At 39.7% G+C, this 17,945-nt stretch overlaps 1 protein-coding gene across 4 annotated transcripts in view; it reads left to right on the forward strand.

Moving 5' to 3' along the window:
• RIC8B (RIC8 guanine nucleotide exchange factor B) overlaps nucleotides 1–10,502 on the forward strand; it is a 118,002-nt gene extending 107,500 nt beyond the window's left edge. For 2 of the 4 annotated variants that reach the window (XM_082850842.1, XM_082850844.1), the window contains one exon: nucleotides 9,587–10,502. In XM_082850842.1, the coding sequence (XP_082706968.1) occupies nucleotides 9,587–9,698 (112 nt within the window). In that variant the 3' untranslated portion in view covers nucleotides 9,699–10,502. Of the gene's footprint in view, nucleotides 1–2,657; nucleotides 3,159–3,444; nucleotides 3,616–9,586 lie in introns of those variants that run through there. The other 2 variants (XR_014326619.1, XM_082850843.1) reach the window with 2 other exon arrangements.
• Nucleotides 10,503–17,945: the final 7,443 nt, after the last annotated feature.

Raw genomic sequence — 17,945 nt, forward strand, 5'->3', positions numbered from 1 at the left:
CAGCATTGTGAAATCTATTTAGGTACGAAAGTGTCAAGATCTTAATTGTTTACATCAGAAAATCCTTTAGATCTGCACTGTCCAATATGGTAACCACTACCCATATATAACTATGGCTAGTCTGAATTGGGATGTCCTGTAAGTGTTAAATACTCAGACTTTCAAAGACTCAGTACAAAAAGAGAATGTAAAATAAATATCTCAGTTGTTTAATATGGATTTTATATTGAAATAATTTTTGATATATTGGATTAAACATTATTTTAAAATTAATTTTACCTATTTTTTCTATGTGGCTACTAGAACATTTAAGATTACATATATGGCTTACATTATATTTGTATTAGATAGCACTGTTCTACATCATTAAAATACACTGCAGTGTTGCTTAGAAGCTTAATTAAGGGAACTTGGATCCAGTTAAACTAATATACCCTTAAAGTGGTAGGGGAGGATTAACTTGAGAAACTGGCTAGACATCTCTTAGTAGGACGTCATGCAAACTTTGTATTGCCTATCGGTAGTCATTGTCCTTTAACTCTGTAGTAGGAATGCCTACTTGGAGCTCTTGGTTTAAGCACTAGGTGAAATGACTTCTGTTTATTAGAGAAACATCAAATAAGAATAATCTCCATTGACTATTTGCTCTGAGTCACCCTCCTCCTTTAACTTTTAAGACTTTCTGATTGAGAAGAGCATGTATGAACTTCCATTTCTACTGCTTTATTCAACAGTGTCAGCTGGCATGCTGACCTCTTATTAATATTTATTTTGCTAATTCTGGACAACAGGAAAGAAAGGTTCTGTAGAGAAATTACCAAGAAATAAAGATCACCTTCAGTTAAGGACAAAACTGAGTTTTATTTTTCTAGCACTATCCCTAACCTCTTTCTCTATATTTTCTTAACCATGCTCTTTAATGTGAGGTGGATAGCAAATTTTTAGAAGCTTTGCATGTGATCTTCTAACAGAAATGAGAATAATGAAAGACTAATATTTATATAGTGCTTTAAAGTTTAAAAAGTACTTCCACTGACTGTTAAAACAGCCCTGTGAATTTTAGATAGGGCAAGAGATATTTTATTGAGGAGTAAATGGGACCAATGATGAAGTGACTGAACCAAAATCAGGCATCTGGTTAATGACATAGTCAGGATTTGGTTCTTAGTCTTCATATTCCAGATCTTATGTTATTTTGAAAAATTACCAACAAATAGCTCTCAGATTTGTCAGTCTGATTATTTTTAATAATACGCTCTAAATTTTAAATAGATGCAAAGCACGAAGACAAAGAGTAAGCATATTTACCTGACAAAAAAATTAAGATTTGGAGGCCATTCATTCCTGCTTTTTCATTCCATAGTTGAGCTTTTCTCAAATATCAAGTCAGGTCCTATGTAGCTTATATCAAAAACAGAAAATAAACAGAAACAACTTCATATGAAGGAAACCAGTAAAACTGCTATGATTCTATGTTAATTAAGTCTTTTAATTATTTTGAAAATAGAATGATAATAGGTATTCTAACAAATTCTTACATTCAGTGTGATCATATCAAGAAAATTAACTTTAGAAAGACTTCCTTATTTACAGGACTGTTGCCTGTTTAGGCAACTCCCAAAGTGGAAGGACATGGTGTAGATAACATGCCATATCCATTTGTCTTGGGATTGATATTTTTATGTTACGTATTTTACCTTCCCAACTGTACCCAATCCCAAAGCATAATGGTGAGGCTGAGGGAAGGATCTCAGAAATGCTTTTGAAAAATGCAGCTTGAAGACCTCGAATTTGGTATAGAAAAGTCACCACACCTCTCCTGCCTACTGGGTTAGTGGCTTAGTGAAAGAACAGTAAAACCAACCAGTCAGCACTAGGAAGCCATTAGATGAAAGATTAACTGAAAGATGAAGGACCAGCAAAGGACACTCTTCCATAGTATATAACTGAACATGTTAACCAGTGCCAAAGGTTGTTTTAATTTCTGTGAGGAAAAAAGCGTTAAAAACACTTAAGAATATCACAAGTTATTGGGAAATCCATTGTACTTCAGTGGATATGGACTGTTGCATTGATGCTGAAATCTTGAAATAAGATGCACTCTCAGACTTGGAATTATAGCAAAGATTACAGAGCTGCTTTCTCCGGGCTCTCACAGGCTCCATTACTGCAGGCACTTTTGGAAAAGCTCTGTTAATTAAAATGCTTTATTTATATACTAATTTTCATCCTATCTTTCAAATGTGAAAGGGAATTAAATATGAAATGGCTAATTTTAAATGCCAGGGTTCTTTTTTTCCCAAGCCAACCTTACATTAAGAACAGGAATCCCTGTGCCAAAGAAATGGTTCCCAATTATCCCATCATGGGTTTTGTTATACATTGTACAGAAGTCAACAAAACAAGTAGGTAACAGGACCTGCCTAAATAGCAGCCACCCTCATTAAAATCAGAGAATTAATCAGGGGGTGATTGAAGGAAGCAATGCTTCATAGGCTCCCCCTTTTTCTTCTTTTCTAATCATAGAACAAAATATGTTACATAAAAGGATCGGAACTATTATGCAGTACTCAATTAGAGGGAGGTGAATAGGTCTCTAACATGCTGTTTTATCAAAAGAGCAGACTGGTGTTTGCATGACTGTTGTTTCATTACAGACCCTGTCATTAATTCCATGTGTCAATACTGCCCTGTAGTACACAGAGCAGACAAGAAAGAAGAGCCCTTGAAAACAAGGGAATGATTTTTGAGTCGTTATCAAGCTAAGTGGCAAGCGGGAAGCTGAAACTCGTATAGGTAAATTCGAAGGGACTCTTGGGAGATCTGCAAGTGGGAAACAAGAATGCATTTTACCAACTGCTTAATTATGTCCTGTTTTTCAACAAGTACACTTGAATTGAATGCTTTGTTTGTATTGCACAAAAACATGTGCTGTGGGCAAGAGTATTCTCTTGTTTCCAGGTCAAGTAAGGTGTTTTATACACATACACATCTGGCCTATTCTATAATGTGCTATTGGGTATGTTAGTATCTGAGCCCCAATATTGCACTGTCATTTCTGGGAGAAAGAGTTATGTAGGAACCAGAAGCCTAAAAAGTGGAACCTTCTCTAAGGTCCTGAGAGGTTACATAAGCCCAGGCATCCCAGAGGACCATACTTACAGGGAAATGGTGGCTCAGGAAAATGTTGAACTATATCTGGGGAAAAAAAAGACAGACTATAAAATTTTAAATATGGTATAAATCCCATAATCTCCCACCCCTAAATCTTTAAGAAAGTACTTTTTGGTTTCCATTAGCAGTCCTAAGGGTTAGGCTGGGGCAAAATAAGGTTTCCTTTCTTGGACGTGCTTTATCTGTGTCCTCGTGCCTGGCCAAGCCCTTATAGATTATGGTTCCTTATCGTTTAGTAAGATCAAATTTCTAAATGATGTTTCGTTCCAGTTGAACATTCTTGGAGGCTTATCTCTTCCCTGGCCAGATGCCTGATCAGATGAGAAGCCCGCCATGATACTGTCACAGTGCCTAGAATGGGCTCTTTATCCAGTAGACATCACTGTACTTTTTGATGATAACGAGGGCAGTCTTAACTTGTGTTAAGGCCTGTGTATAGCATTGAAGGTAAGTATGAAGGAGTTATTGCTATGTGAATATCTTAATCCTGATGCACATTTCAATATACAGTATCTTCGTTTAACCATGATCTACATATATCTGACACCTAGCCATCCTTTTTAGATGGGACCTTCATAATTTAGGACCAGTAACTCTTCATGAAATGGCCTGTTTATTGAGGGCCATGAATGAATTTAGATCCTTCCTTGTAACATTTGCCATTGCTTTGATTTACTTTCGGAATCATTCTAATCATTTGCTGGTAGTTTTGCAGGAAGGACTTGTGGTCTTGGTGTATGTCAGTGACAATTAGGTAGGATGCTGTGTTTGACTCTTAGATTTAGAAGATCTTGATTAGAAACAAAAGTTTAGCAGTATTGAGTTTTAGTGTCTTAAAAAACCTAGCAGCTTTTTAAGTAGATCAAAATTATTTAGCGGCCTAATATTTAGACTCCTAGAATTAGAATCTTGGGGATCATCTTGTCCAACCCCTTCATTTTATATAGATGGGGAGACTCAAGCCCAGAGAAGGAAATGACTTGCCCAAGGACACCCAGCAAGTCAGTGGAAAATCGGACACTAGAATCTAGACCCACTGATGCCCCATATATAAGCAGCTGAGTCTATACTAATTAGTGGTTGGAAATTCCAGGTTGTATGGTACAAAGAAGGCTTTGACTTCGGGACTGTCAGAATGTCTGATGACACTGACTCATCAGGGAAATAATTGCAGTTAAAATAATATGAGGATGTTTCCTGGCAAATGGTTCTCTACCATTGTCCATTTATGCTATGACCCATGTATTATATTCTTTCAATAAACATTTACTGAGCACCTACTATGCGCCCATCCTATACTAGATACTGCAAATCACAGCCAGGTAAGACATGGACTCTGCCCTCAAGTTGCTCACAGTCCAGTAGAGAACAAGAAATCCCTGGAAAGCATTATGCAGAATTTCCTGTAGAATGCTAATACTTTTCCTAACTGTAAATCTTGGTGATGAACGTGAACCTTCTACCCAAAGATCCAGCTTTTCTCTTGGTCAGGGTTTGTTTATTAGGAGTCCCATAAAACACCATACCTTTTCTTTCTGTGAAAATGCAAGATAGTACCAACTGCAGCAAAATTGAGTTCATAAACACTTATTGAGGATCTACTATCTGCAAGGCACTGTGCTAGACACATAGGGATATGAAAATGAATAAAGCATAGAACATTTTCTTTTTAATATGTCAAAGGAATATTGTTTTATAGCCTTCAATGTTTGTAATGAGAATTACTTTTTAATAAATATTCTTAAATATGGGACCCTTGAATTAGAAGACAAAAATACCTCTGTACTATAATCCAGACTTGTCAGCCCAGGATTTCAAAGTCTCCATCCAAATCCTCTTTTGTACCCCATATCTGTTTTGAGCTTTCTTTTTCCTTTACCTCTGCCAAGCCAGCCTGCTTGCCAATCCCTGCACACAACTAACTCTTGCTTCTGTGCCTTTGCTTGACTAATCTTCTGCTTCTGGGATGCCTTTCTCCCCATGAATCCATGTCCATCACTGCCATTACAGTCTGGCCCTGAGTCCATCTCCTGCCGGGAGCCTGTGATCAGCATCCCCATCTCCTCCGCGTCCCTCCCACGTGTACATAGCCCATATGACTGGTGGAATAACGGTTCTGTGGTATTCATGAACGCTTCCCATTCTCTGTCCACATCTTGCTGATCTAGATACAACAGATCTTATTAAATGAAACAGTTTAGTATAACCAAGTCATTTATCAGACCTTTTAGGAGTAAGTCTCTATATCAAAGACTTCATTTTGGTATTTGTGGGCTGTTATATGATAGAGAGGAAGATCAGAATCGTTAAGATGGGGGTTTGAAAAGTAAGCCCGGAGTCCATAAGCAAAAAACAGTAACATATCTGTAAGTCATCCTCTCTCCTTCCACTCCCAAACAGTATGAGAAATCACCTTTAAACACATTTCAGATACAGTAAGGGTGTACAGAACTGTCAAGCTAGGGAAAGCAGGGCTCTGCCTGTTAATCATCTCAAGCTTGTTGATCTGCTGTTCTGTAATTCCTTTAATATTGTTTAATGTGTGTGTGTTTTACCTTCTGAACTGACTAAAAGCTTCTTGAGGACAGGGACCATGTCTTTTATTTGCTTCTGCATATTCTTCTCCCACTTATTCCCAAAGAGTACCCTAACAATCTTGTGGAAACCTTCCTTCCATAAACACATAAGGGACAGGAAATGCATCTTGTGGGTTCCAACTACATTTCGGCCATTGCACTATGCACTTTTTATGTAGAATGACCTTTCACCCTCATGACAACTCAGTGAACTGGGTATTCCTATCCCAATTCTACAGATAAGGAAATTGAAGTTCAGAGAGTTCAAGGTCTTACTGCTAGTGAGTGGTAGATCCAGGATTAGAACTTAGGTCTGTCTGATTCCAAAACCTATATATGCCTTTCACTATACCACAGTAATGATAACTAATATTTAGGACTCCTTTACAGTTCATAGAGCTCTTTCATCTGCACTATTATTATTGCAATTACTACTACCACTGCTAGTACTATTACCCCTTAAGTCATCACTAGGAAGTAGGTAGTGCTAGTATCATTATCCCCATTTCACAGATGGGAATACAGAGACTCAGAGACTTGCCCAAGATCACACAACTGGTAAGTGGAAGAGCCAGGACTTCAGCCAGACTTCCTGACTCTAGATCTTTTTGTTCTTTCCACTATATCACATTGCTGCCTTAATTTATTTGCACGAATGCATGATTATGTGGCCAGTTACCACTGACACCTCTCCTACAGGAATGTCAGTAAGACCAAGCATCGCATGGAGCCATGTGGAAAAGACAATTCATACCCTCAGAGGAGCTTCTATGTTAGTAGAGGGGTGATACAGAAGACCTAAAACATAAAGCCTTGAGAAGAATAGTTCACAAATGAGAATTAAAATATGAGCCCCTTTATTCTATAGATGAATTCCCATAATCTGGCCATAAAATTTTTGTAATGTTCTTAATTATTTCTATTATAAAATTGGATTAGGGAGTAGGGGTGAAATCGATGGACTTGATTTGAAAATATTCCTCCTGGGTTTGGATGAGAAAGTGCTAGCTACTTTGTGCAAGCTGGCAGCTAGCTCCAATATCATCCTGTTACCAAAGAAATGCTGGAGTGTTAGGAGTGATGGCATATCCACCCAGCAATTCACTATCTTGGTAGAATTCCTATAGTTTCATCTGCTGATCAGACTTCTACCTACCCAAACCCTTCAACCCCACCCCCACCTTACTGTACCCTCAGTCCACCAGCCCCTTCAGACCTTTGAACTTTCTGATCCCTTAATGTTTCACCCCAGAAGGTGATCCCCTTCTCCTTTGGTATCGATTATTAGTAAACAGTGTCCAGTATCACAGAGTCCTTCAGCACCATCAGAACTAGGAAACTGTTACTAAAGTATAGATATGTATAGTACGTATGCGTGCTGAAGAGAAGTTTCAGTGGAAGCAGATTGTTTTCTGCTTCCTCTAAGCATTTCTCCCTGGTTGTCATGCAGAGCTGTTTGCTGTCCTGAAAGATGTCAGTGTCTGCCCCCCGCCCGAGCTGCTGCACCTGCTGTGCTCTTGCCGCAGCGAGCGGGTCGCCACCCACGTGGCCATCGGAGCGAGGCCACAGCCACGCTCTGCTCCTCACCCCCTACCTCCACCCTTCCAGCGGACCACAGCTCTGCCCTGGAAGGAAGGCCTTTCCTTCCTACAGCCACAGCCATGATCCAGCTCTCTGTCTCCTCTCATGCCATTACTGTTACAGTGACATCCTCATGGCTCGTCTCCCCGCCGCAGTTTCCCCTATTCCAGTGTGTCTTTTGCACTGCTGCCAGAGATATTTCCCTGTAAAGCAAACCTGATAGGGCATTCCTTACAGGCTAAGACTCAAGCTCCTTGCTTTGGCATTCAAGACACCTGACCACTAGACCCCCAACTACCCTTTTTGCAGCCTTGCCTCCTCCTGCTCCTTCACTGAACCTCGCCACTCCCCAAACACTGGGCCCTGTCCCAGCTTCATGGGAGCCGAGAAAGAAATTGACACAATCCAAAGAGGTCTACAGAAAAAATCACAAGTAGTTGGGACTATACAGAGCCCTCCACACAGACTCCTTTGCCTGAAAAGTTCTGTACTATCTTCGCATGGCATAGGACACCTCGTTGGAGGTGCCGTTCCCACCTTCCCCAGGCAATTTGGTTGATGCTTCATCTCAGGAGCTGTTATTTCTTTTGTTCATGATTCTGTTACAGCATTTACCCCATTATGTTCTAAGTTATTTTTCATGTATATGTTTCACTCACTCCTCAAGGGCAGCAGCTGTGCCTAGTCTTCCTTTTCTTCCCAGTATATGACACAGTTCCTGGCACATAGTCCTTGAACAGCTGAACTCAGAGTGTGTTCCTTCAGTACAGTTATAGCAGTTAATCCAGATGTGTGTGCTGCAAAGAGCACTGGACTGGGATTCAGAGGCCTATGTCCCAGGTCCAACTTTGCCACTAGATATGTGACCTTGGGTAAGTCACTCAGTCTCCTTTATTAAACAAGGGGGTTGGACTAAATGATCTCTAAGGCCCCTTCAACTTTAAGTTCTATGATTCTGACCCCATTTCTTGGATCAGGAAACACATTTCCTACTTTATAATATTTAGCAGCCTCAACCAGTCAACCATCCACATTACTCAAAGAGAGTTTTCAGACTCCCAGCAATAGTCTTCTGGTACCAGCCAGAGCTGCTTGATTAGGTTCCTGTTGACTTATCCAGTGACCACTGAGCTGTTCCTCCCCTTCCCCAGGAAGTTTCTCTGCAGCTATAACACCGTCACACTGCTATGTGGCCGGCCCTTCCGAGGGGAGCCCTTCTGGCCTAAGGGACAACAGCAAGGAAGCAGAGGGAGAGGAGGTTTTATCATTTTCCTTCACTCCAACTCCCACCAGCATTACAACTGCTGCCATGTTGGTTCTTGTTGTAGACATGTTTTTAGGGGGTGATGCCCGTTTCTGTGAGAAGTAAGTTTTAAGCAGTTCATGTGCCTCTTCAAGGCTCCTTTTAAAGTACACTGCTGACTTATTGGGGTGGGAGGAGGACTAGAGTTAGCATCTCAACATGTACATTTGACATAATCTCTATACAATAAATAAGAGCCTATGAAAAGATTAAATAAATCTTTCTTAATGCTTTTTGATTGGCTTAATCAATAATTAATCATCTTTAGATGAGGCTGTAACTTGTGGAGTAGATATAATTGGATTAGCTGAAAAGAGGCAGTTGGGGAGCTTTGAAGAGATTAAAATGGCTGTCAATCCCATAATTAAACTGCCACAAACAAAAGCAATGGTGTTTTTTAAAAAAGAAGAAGAATAAGGAGAGAGAGAGGAAAGAAAAGGGAGGGAGAAGTTGGGGAAGGCCAAATGATTTGAAATCAATAAGTACTTACGTATCACTAGAGATTGGAGAGGCAAAAATCAAATGATGATTTATTCCATTAAACGAAATCCATACATATCAAATTAGCCATTAATTATATGCCTGGTCCACTGGGACAGGTGAAATTTTGGCAGCTTCAACTTCACTAAAACAAATCCACAAAAGGAAAAAAATTATTAAAAACAGAAGAGACCTGCTCCTTGTCCTGAGCCCATTTAGACCTTGACTTTTCATACTTTTAATTGGCTTAGTAGGTTTGGCCTGTGTGAATGAAGTCTTTTATCTCCCTCTTTTTCTTTCCATACCTCTTTCATCTTTCCTGTTACAAACACACAGAGAGAGCTTGAGGAAAAATACTTTGGTTTTTAAAGACTTTTCTTTTTTTTAAAGGAAGTGGATTTGGGTGGGGGGAGGGGGTGTGTGTGATGCTGGTGAATACTTTTTTTTTCTTTCTTTTCTCTCTTTTTTCCAGAGAGGAGTTGCTTAAACCAATGGGACTAAAACCTGATGGGACAATAACGCCTTTGGAGGAAGCACTCAACCAGTACTCTGTCATCGAGGAGACCAGCTCTGACACAGACTAAAAGCATCACCTGCTCAACTCTCAGTATTGCTTTTATCAGCATCTTTTCTCTGTAGCTCCAGGGGAATCTTTTCTCTAAAACATTTATGCCCTTGCTTTGGCTAGAAACACATTAACTGGTTTACTCATTGAGAATCCAGCATATTTAAGAAGTGATCCTGTGTTTTGCGATATTGAGGCATTCATACAGAGCTGCAGTTAGACGGAGTTGCAGAGACTAGGAACAGAAAAAAAAAAAAAATTCCATTTTGTCAAGATGGAACTGAAGGACTTCACTCTATAAAGCAGCCCTGGTTGAATCTGGCAGTTCTGTTTGCCAAGATTCTAAAGAAGATTTAGCCGTGTCCTTCCTCTCACTTGTGTGAGCTGCCCTTTCTGAATCTCTCCAGAGACAGAGGCATGTGAGAAGCAGAACGAGCTGCTAAAAAGGGGCTGAGGCAAGTGACTTGTTAGATCAGGACTGAGTGAATGGAAGCCAAGCAGCAGCTGCTCCATAAACATAGCCCCACTCTTCATTTCAGTTTTGTATAAATCTATAGAAATGCACACACACGCACACACACACAACAGCCCCAGACTTGCAAACTGATTACATTCAAAAAGTTTGTATGTCAGTTATCTAGAACTTCAGAATACATTTCTCCCTATAAAGTTATAAATGATGGTTTAGTTCTGAGGCAGCTACAAATGCCTATTTATTCCCTAATAACCTGAACACTAGTACCATAGAACTGAACCCCCATCTGTATCACTGCATGGGGAACATGCATTCTGAGGTCTAACATAGGGGTGCCTCCAACCTGGTAGAGGGAATGGGGACCCCCTGGGTACGGGGGGGCCTTTTGAGCCCTCTGCTGAGGGTGGGGGAGTCAGCAGCACCCATTTGTACATATAGGTCACTCACATGTCACATGTTTTAAATTGGGGTCTGTGTGTGCTTGTGTGTGTGTCCTACCTTTCTACCATATGTGATCAGTTTAATGGTAACTTTATTTATTTAAAAAAGAAACACAAATAGTTACTGTTAAACTGATTAAGCCTGTTTATTTTTACTTTTAGAATTGGTCATATGACGAAGTAGAAAATGAATCATGCAAATAGACAGTGGGCCTAGTTAATCAATGGCTAAAGTTGAAAAGGGGTTGGTTTCCTTTTATATATATATATATGTATGTATATACATATATATATATATACACACATAATGTGCTTAACCACTGCCTTTTAAAACTTTAAATTAAATAAAACATTGGGGTTGATTCAATTTAGCTATCTGTGTGTGTTTCTTTATGGATACGTGGGGTAAACAATCCTATTTCACAGTTTATGCTTTTTTAAAGTGCTTTTACATCTGTTATCTCACTTATAATAAATAGCCTTTCTAAGGATAAAGTACATGAAGTATTAGTGAAAATGTCATTTATCCAGAAGTCACTTCTCTGGCAAAAGTACAAATCAGGAATTCAGTTTTAAAAAGCCTTAGAGCTGCCAAAAGAGATGGCAAAGTTTCTTACAATTTATTTATAGGAGAGATCCTCAAGAATCTCACCTTGTGCCTCTTTACTAAAATTTGCATATACTTCTAACATGTTTAGTTATCTGACTTCCAAGCCCACAAAAAAATGGCGAAGGAGGAGGCTGTTAGATGGAAAGCAGACCTACTGAAAGCAGCAAAAAGCCAACTGAAAACCGGATAGGAACGTGGGGAGAATGAAAACTACTCAAGGCGTCATAAGTCTGGGACCATCTGTTTCCTAAAGGACATTCTAGTTGACCCAGAAAGTATCTGTACAACAGTATGGCCTATAAACTATTCTCATAACGATGACCTTGTGTTTCTTTTAAAAAATAAGAATACTCTATAAAAAGACTAGGAAGAATACATTTTAGGATTTTTTATCCAAAATAGTTGGGGAGTATAAGTTATGTGTGACCCATGTTTTAACAGTAAATAAAATGAAACTTGGTAATTCATAATTTTAGATTAAATGAAAAAAAGTTTAGAAAAAAGAATTTAAGTATTTTTGTTACTTCATTCTACAAATGCATTTTTAAAGTATTTTTATAATTTCTGCAATTAAATAGCTTTGGCATGAGTGTCGGCTTACCTAAATGAAGACATGTTTAATGAAATACCATCTTGCCAGCTTTATGCAGAGTGTTTGAACAGTCCTGTTTAAGTAGCTGTGCTCTTCTGCTTTCAATGAGTTCTGTTTCATTTTGAGTTTCCCCATACTGGGCACTAAGCTTTGTTTTGAAGAGAGAATTTGCAGAGGGAGAAGATGAAAGTGACCTCATCTTGCACACGGAAAAGAGAACTAACATCTGTTGATTGCTTGCTCTGTGCTGGGCTTTTTATGTATCTTATCTTGTGTAAAGTCATCACATCTCATATTAAGAGATCATCTCTGGAAAGCAAAGTAAGTTACCTAACATCACAGAGCAAGTAAAAATCCAACTCTGGCCGGCCTGACCCCCAGCACCTCTCCTTACCCTTCACGCTGCCCACCTGGGTCCATGTTGTGCGCCCTTATGACTCTGGAATGCTGGGAGAGTGGTAATTCTCAGGCCATTTTAAGCAATAACTATTTCAGCAGAACTGGTTTAAAGAACTTATTAAACAGGGAGGTGACCTGAATGAAGTTGAAGTGTGAGTAGGAAACTTGCTCAGTTAGTACTGGATTTCAAATAAGGAAGGACCTGGAATCCTTTAGGTCAGAGATGAGGGCTGCAGGCTCTCCCCCAGCCCCCGTGCCCCAACCACCCTGACCCTCGACATCTACCTGGCTCGGTGGCCTGCAGTGGGGATGGTGAGAATATACTGGCCAACTGCACTCTCCAAGCCCCTGTGTCCACATCCCTCCCAACCTTTAAAACAGGGTATGGAGGAGCAGCTTCTAAAATAAGGCACTTGAGCTGCTGCTTTAGAGTAACAGTCAACAGACACTTGAGGCCCCTTCACACACCGGGTGGTCCTAGCAAGTGCACAGGATGGGTGTTATTGTCCCTCCTTTATAAATGAAGACATAGGCAGAGGCAGTACAAGTACTCAACATCCCCTTACTACCATCAGTCTTGCCGCCTCCCAGTACTAGGTGTCTCTTATATTGACCTCCCTTCCCCTCCCCCCCATTATAAAAGTAATATATGTTCATTGTGGAAAGTTTGGAGAATACAGGAAATAATAAAGTTAATAATTCACCCCAAAACCCACCACCTGAGATAATCTCTGTTAATGTTTTGGTGTATTTCCGTCCTGTGTTTTTTCTATGCATATATAATTTATTTTACTACAAGATTGGGATCATGCTGTATTTACAGATTTGTACCCTGCTTTCTTCTTTAACATATTGTAAGCATTTTCCCATGTCAATAAATATTATTCAAAAATTAATGGCTATATGATATTCCATTATATGAATTGTGGTAAACACTAGTAATTGCTTACCCAGTATTCTTCTTCCTTGCTAACAGAGGAGACATCATGACCTATCCCTCCTCCCCACAAAAAAGGTGCCCGCTGCCTTCCTGGGAGGCAGCATGAGCCTTGTCAGCACTGAAGAGCAGCAGGAAATGGAATGGCACCAGGAAGAGCAGACTTGCTCTGCCATACACAGTCTAGCAGGAGCTTCGGCAGCACAAATATGACACAGCTAGATTAAGTGACTAGATAATTCTATAATTTTTGTTAAGGAGAGGCGTTTGACAATAGCAAGGGATCTAGATGACTTTAAAAAGTGCATGTGAAGAAAAGAGATGTCAGTCATGTTTACTACTCTGTAATCCAGTTACTGGCATTAATTTTCTTGGAGGTATTCTTCACTGCAATTCCAGAGGTGAAAGAGGGTACACAGGGATGGGGAGAGACATGTTAGTCTTTCAAAAGACGTTAAGGGGACACCTGTCAGAAACTACTGGGTATGTGGCGAGCACAATATGGAGAAGGAACAAATGAATGGTGTTCTAGGAACAAATCATATGGGTGAGGGAGGAAGGAGGGAGAGATTTCTAACAACTGCCATAAGTGAGAAGATTCAAGGAAAGGGAGAGGTTTCTAGAGAGGACTTAGGAGGATGTGACTCTGATGCACTCTGCCGAGTCCCTGCACCAAGTCTTCAAGAAGCATCAGAGCAGCCTTTCTTAAAGAAGGGTGGGGAGGTTGAGCCTCAGTTCCTACATCATGCATTGTACATAATGAATTAACTTTCCTGTGCATCTAGAATAGTGTTAGCTACATAGCATCCTCGATGGAGAGAAAAAATAGTCACTCCAGTGCAGAGTTTTGTGGTTCAGGTGAACCCTGGTTGAGAAAGGCTATCTTAAAAGGTCAAAATTATTCTGCAAGGCTTCTACAGTCAGATTTGTGTTTTCTTTTAATGTAACACAGGGAAGATCCTGGGCCCTAGGGCTCCAGCTGTATCCAGGTCTCACGGACCTGTACCTTTTCTGCATTGAACATAACAATTACAGCTGTGTATACTTACTGAGCAATTACTGTGCCAGACACTGTGCTAAGCACTTTGCGTGCACTTTCCAACTGCATCTTCATGACAATCTTATGAGGTAAGTACTATTAGAATAACTCCCACTTTTCAGATGAGAAAACTAAGGCATAAAGATGTTAGGTACTATGTGCAAGGCACACAGCCAATAAGTAGCAAAATTTGAATTCAAACCTGTATGATGTCTTTGTAAATACTATGCTATGTGTTGCTTTTGCGATCAGAAAAATTCAATAAAGTCTTATTTGAGAGAAAAAATTTCAGAAGAGATTGAAATGGGAAAAACAGAATTGGGAAATAACTAACACATTTTTCCTCACTCCATTTCCATATCTCCCCACTACATAGAATCCCATACTCCTGCTAGTCTCAAAGAAAGGCCCATGCTCACAAGCATACCAATCCACATCAGTGTGTTCAGTAAACATTCACTGGGCATTTACCATGTACCAGGCACTGTTCAAGGTGATTGGGGATACAAACACAACTTGAAAGTCCCTATCCCCAAAGTGCCCGCAGTGTGAGAAGTCCATAACCAAAGCCTGTACAAAGTGCTACAGGATGCCAGGAGGAATATGGGGGTTGAGTAACAAAGCTTCGTAAGGGACATCTGAGCTGAGCTTGAGTTCGCCATGTACAGGAGAAAGACTGTTCCCACCAAAAGAACTGGCTCCAACAAAAGCTCGTGCATTTGATGTGTTTACAGAACACAAACATGTCTCATGATAGGACACATGAGTAGCAGAATTTCAGGCGAGCAAAGGACACAACCAGAAAGATCACTCTGGCTGCAGTATGGAGAATGGAGTGGAGAAGGGACAGACAGTAAGAAAAGAGACCAGACAAGGCTGCTGCATCAGTACATGAGGGGTAAGCAGGGCCTGGACTGGAGTAGTGGCAGGAGGTGTAAAAAAAGAGGGGAGGGAGTCAAGAAATGCTTAGAAGCTGGAATAAACACAATTTGACATTGTGGAAAGGCAAGAAAGAGCTCATTTAAAAACTCAGATGGGAATGACTTTGGGAAAAAGATAATCTGAAATACTGGCTCGGCCAAACCGTGAACTAAGCAACTTTGGGTTTGGGAGCAGGAGGGTGAAGCTAAGAATTATTTCAAGGAATCTGCAAATTTGTAGGGCCACCAAGCATCATTTACATAATGAATGAAAAAATGTCTTGGATATCAAGTACATCTATTTTACAAATACTGTATCACATGTTGATGTGATAAAAGTTCATTCATAAGCATTCCTCAATTCATAATATCCCTTTGACCATCTGTATTTTCTCAGTCAAAATATATTAATGATAAACAGCTATCATGTGTGGAAACGAGATCCACAAAGTTCAGGTTTAAAAAAAACCCTCAAAATTGAAAAGACTTAGAACTATTGGCAACTAGTTTCAGAAAGTCAAATTGAACTATCTTGGTCATGAAAGAATACTGGGATCTCTCTCATGAGGGAAGGAGATGAACCACCAAGTTGTGCAAAGATGGAGACATCATGGGGTCTCAGTTACAACCAAAACCTGAGTCTTGTTGTATTACAGGGGTAAGATAAAGGAATTTATAAAATCCTTTTTTTCCCCACAATGAATTATGACTTTCAAGCCTATATTTTGTCTTCAAAGTTAAACAAACTAAACAATTTTTCTTGCTATTTTTCTTTCCTGCTGTAATAATTCCCTCCTCCTCCACCCCTCTACCTCAAGACAGATGATAAGCTCACCAGGAATAAAGTCATGAACTAACTCAGTAAAGAAAAATACATGTTGATAGATGTAAAACACTACTACCTTATTTTACCCAAAACAAACACTCTTGAAACTAAAACTTTTACTATGTTTTAATGTCTGTGACTTATTTGTGGTTATAAGTTATTATTGTGGTATTAAATGAATCAATTTTCATACCAAAAGTACATTAAGCAATAGAAATAAATGAAGTTAATTTTATACTAAAATTTTATGTGAGCCATACAAAGTCACCAACTATTCAATAGTAAAAATGAAAAAAAAAGAAGAGAATCTATATAGGCCAAAGAATGTAGTCACAATGTACATTTTCAAGCACGTACATGCAAGAAGAAATTAAAAGTAATTCTAATTGGAGACACTTCTGGTTAAACAAAGCAGTCTGATCACATGCATTTACCTTGACCACCTCCTGAAAACCTATTAAAATGGCATTAAATGGATGTTTTGGAGTAAAGCTTAAGCCCAATGAGACAATGCAAATGAGAAAGAAGATGACAGCAGAAAAGAGAGCTATCAACAAAATTTGGAAACTGGAAATTAGATGAGCAAGAGATAATGGAGAAAGAAGACACAAGGTATCGAAAAATTAAGCCTACAAGAGGCAAGGGAAGCCAAAAGCAAGATGACATGTGCTGGAACCGGCTTATACCAGCTCTCAAGAGCATACTGTTAAATTTTTAAGAATTTTACAAGCTGGTTAAAATTAATCATTATTAAACATTAAATTATATAAATTTAAATTAATAAGTTATATTTAAAACAAAAGTAATAAATGCTCAAAATTCCTCACTTCCTGGGACTTCCCTGGTGGTCCAGTGGTAAAGAATCCACCTTCCAATGCAGGGGACGCAGGTTCAATCCCTGGTCGGGGAACTAAGATCCCACATGCCGCAAGGCAACTAAGCCTGCACACAATGAGAGAGCCCGTGTGCCACAAACTACAGAGCCCACGCGCCCTGGAGCCTGCACGCCACAACTAGAGAGGGAAAACCTGCAGGCCACAACTAGAGAGAAGCCCACGAGCTGCAATGAAAGATCCCAAATGCCTCAAGAAGATCCTGCGTGCTGCAACTAAGGCCCGATACAGCCAAAAAAACAAAACAAAAACAAAAAAAACTCCTCATTCCTAATTATTTTACTACATTTTAGTATTATCTATGCTCTTGAAGTTATTAACATCTCGTGTCTGTAAGGTAAGAAGAATGGTGTGCTGCTGCTCAACCCTTCCCAACTCTGTATTCAGTGAGGTTGTGATGGTAGCTTGAATTCAGCTATGGTGGGAATATTTACATCATGGGAATGAACAAACACTACCAATCAGGACTTTTTCCACCAGAGAGCCAATTAAACATTTACCAGCACATCACAGTGAAATACCCTACAGAACCCCATAATGGCTTAGGAATCAGATACCTAGTACATCTAAGAATAAGGGTGTGGGTGGGGTTTAAAACAGGCAACCGGGTTCCCCTCCGTCACCTGCCCCTACACAACCAGGTGATTCCTATTCTACCTCACCAGAATAAACCAGGAATTTCCCTCCGAAGAAGTTATTTCAAAGGTCTCTGCACATGAGGACTCAAGCACTGAAGATGACTGGGATATCTTGCTGAAAACAGAAGGATGAGGTGAAAGATCTGCTTCCCCCAGTCAATCCCAAGAACACTAGCAGCTAGGACCCTTCTGGCAGGGAAAATGGCCCAGAAGAAGGATCTGAAGAGAATGAAAGTTAGATATCTTCCAACACAATGGCCAGATACCGGCCTATTCATGCTCAGTGAGGCCACCGTTCATTCATTCATTCATTCAAGAGATATGCACTGAATACATGCTAGTGTCCCAGCCCTGCTTCAGGTACAACAGACAAATTAGTGAACAAAATAAAGATCCTGACCTTATGGAGCTTTAATTCTTCTGGATAAAGATAGACAATAAATAAATACAGTATACTGGTGAACCTAACAAAGCATATGATCCCTGATGCCATGTCA

This window comes from Leucopleurus acutus (genome assembly GCF_964270905.1).
Source record: "Leucopleurus acutus genome assembly, chromosome: 11".
In the NCBI taxonomy this organism is placed as follows: Eukaryota; Metazoa; Chordata; class Mammalia; order Artiodactyla; family Delphinidae; genus Leucopleurus; species Leucopleurus acutus.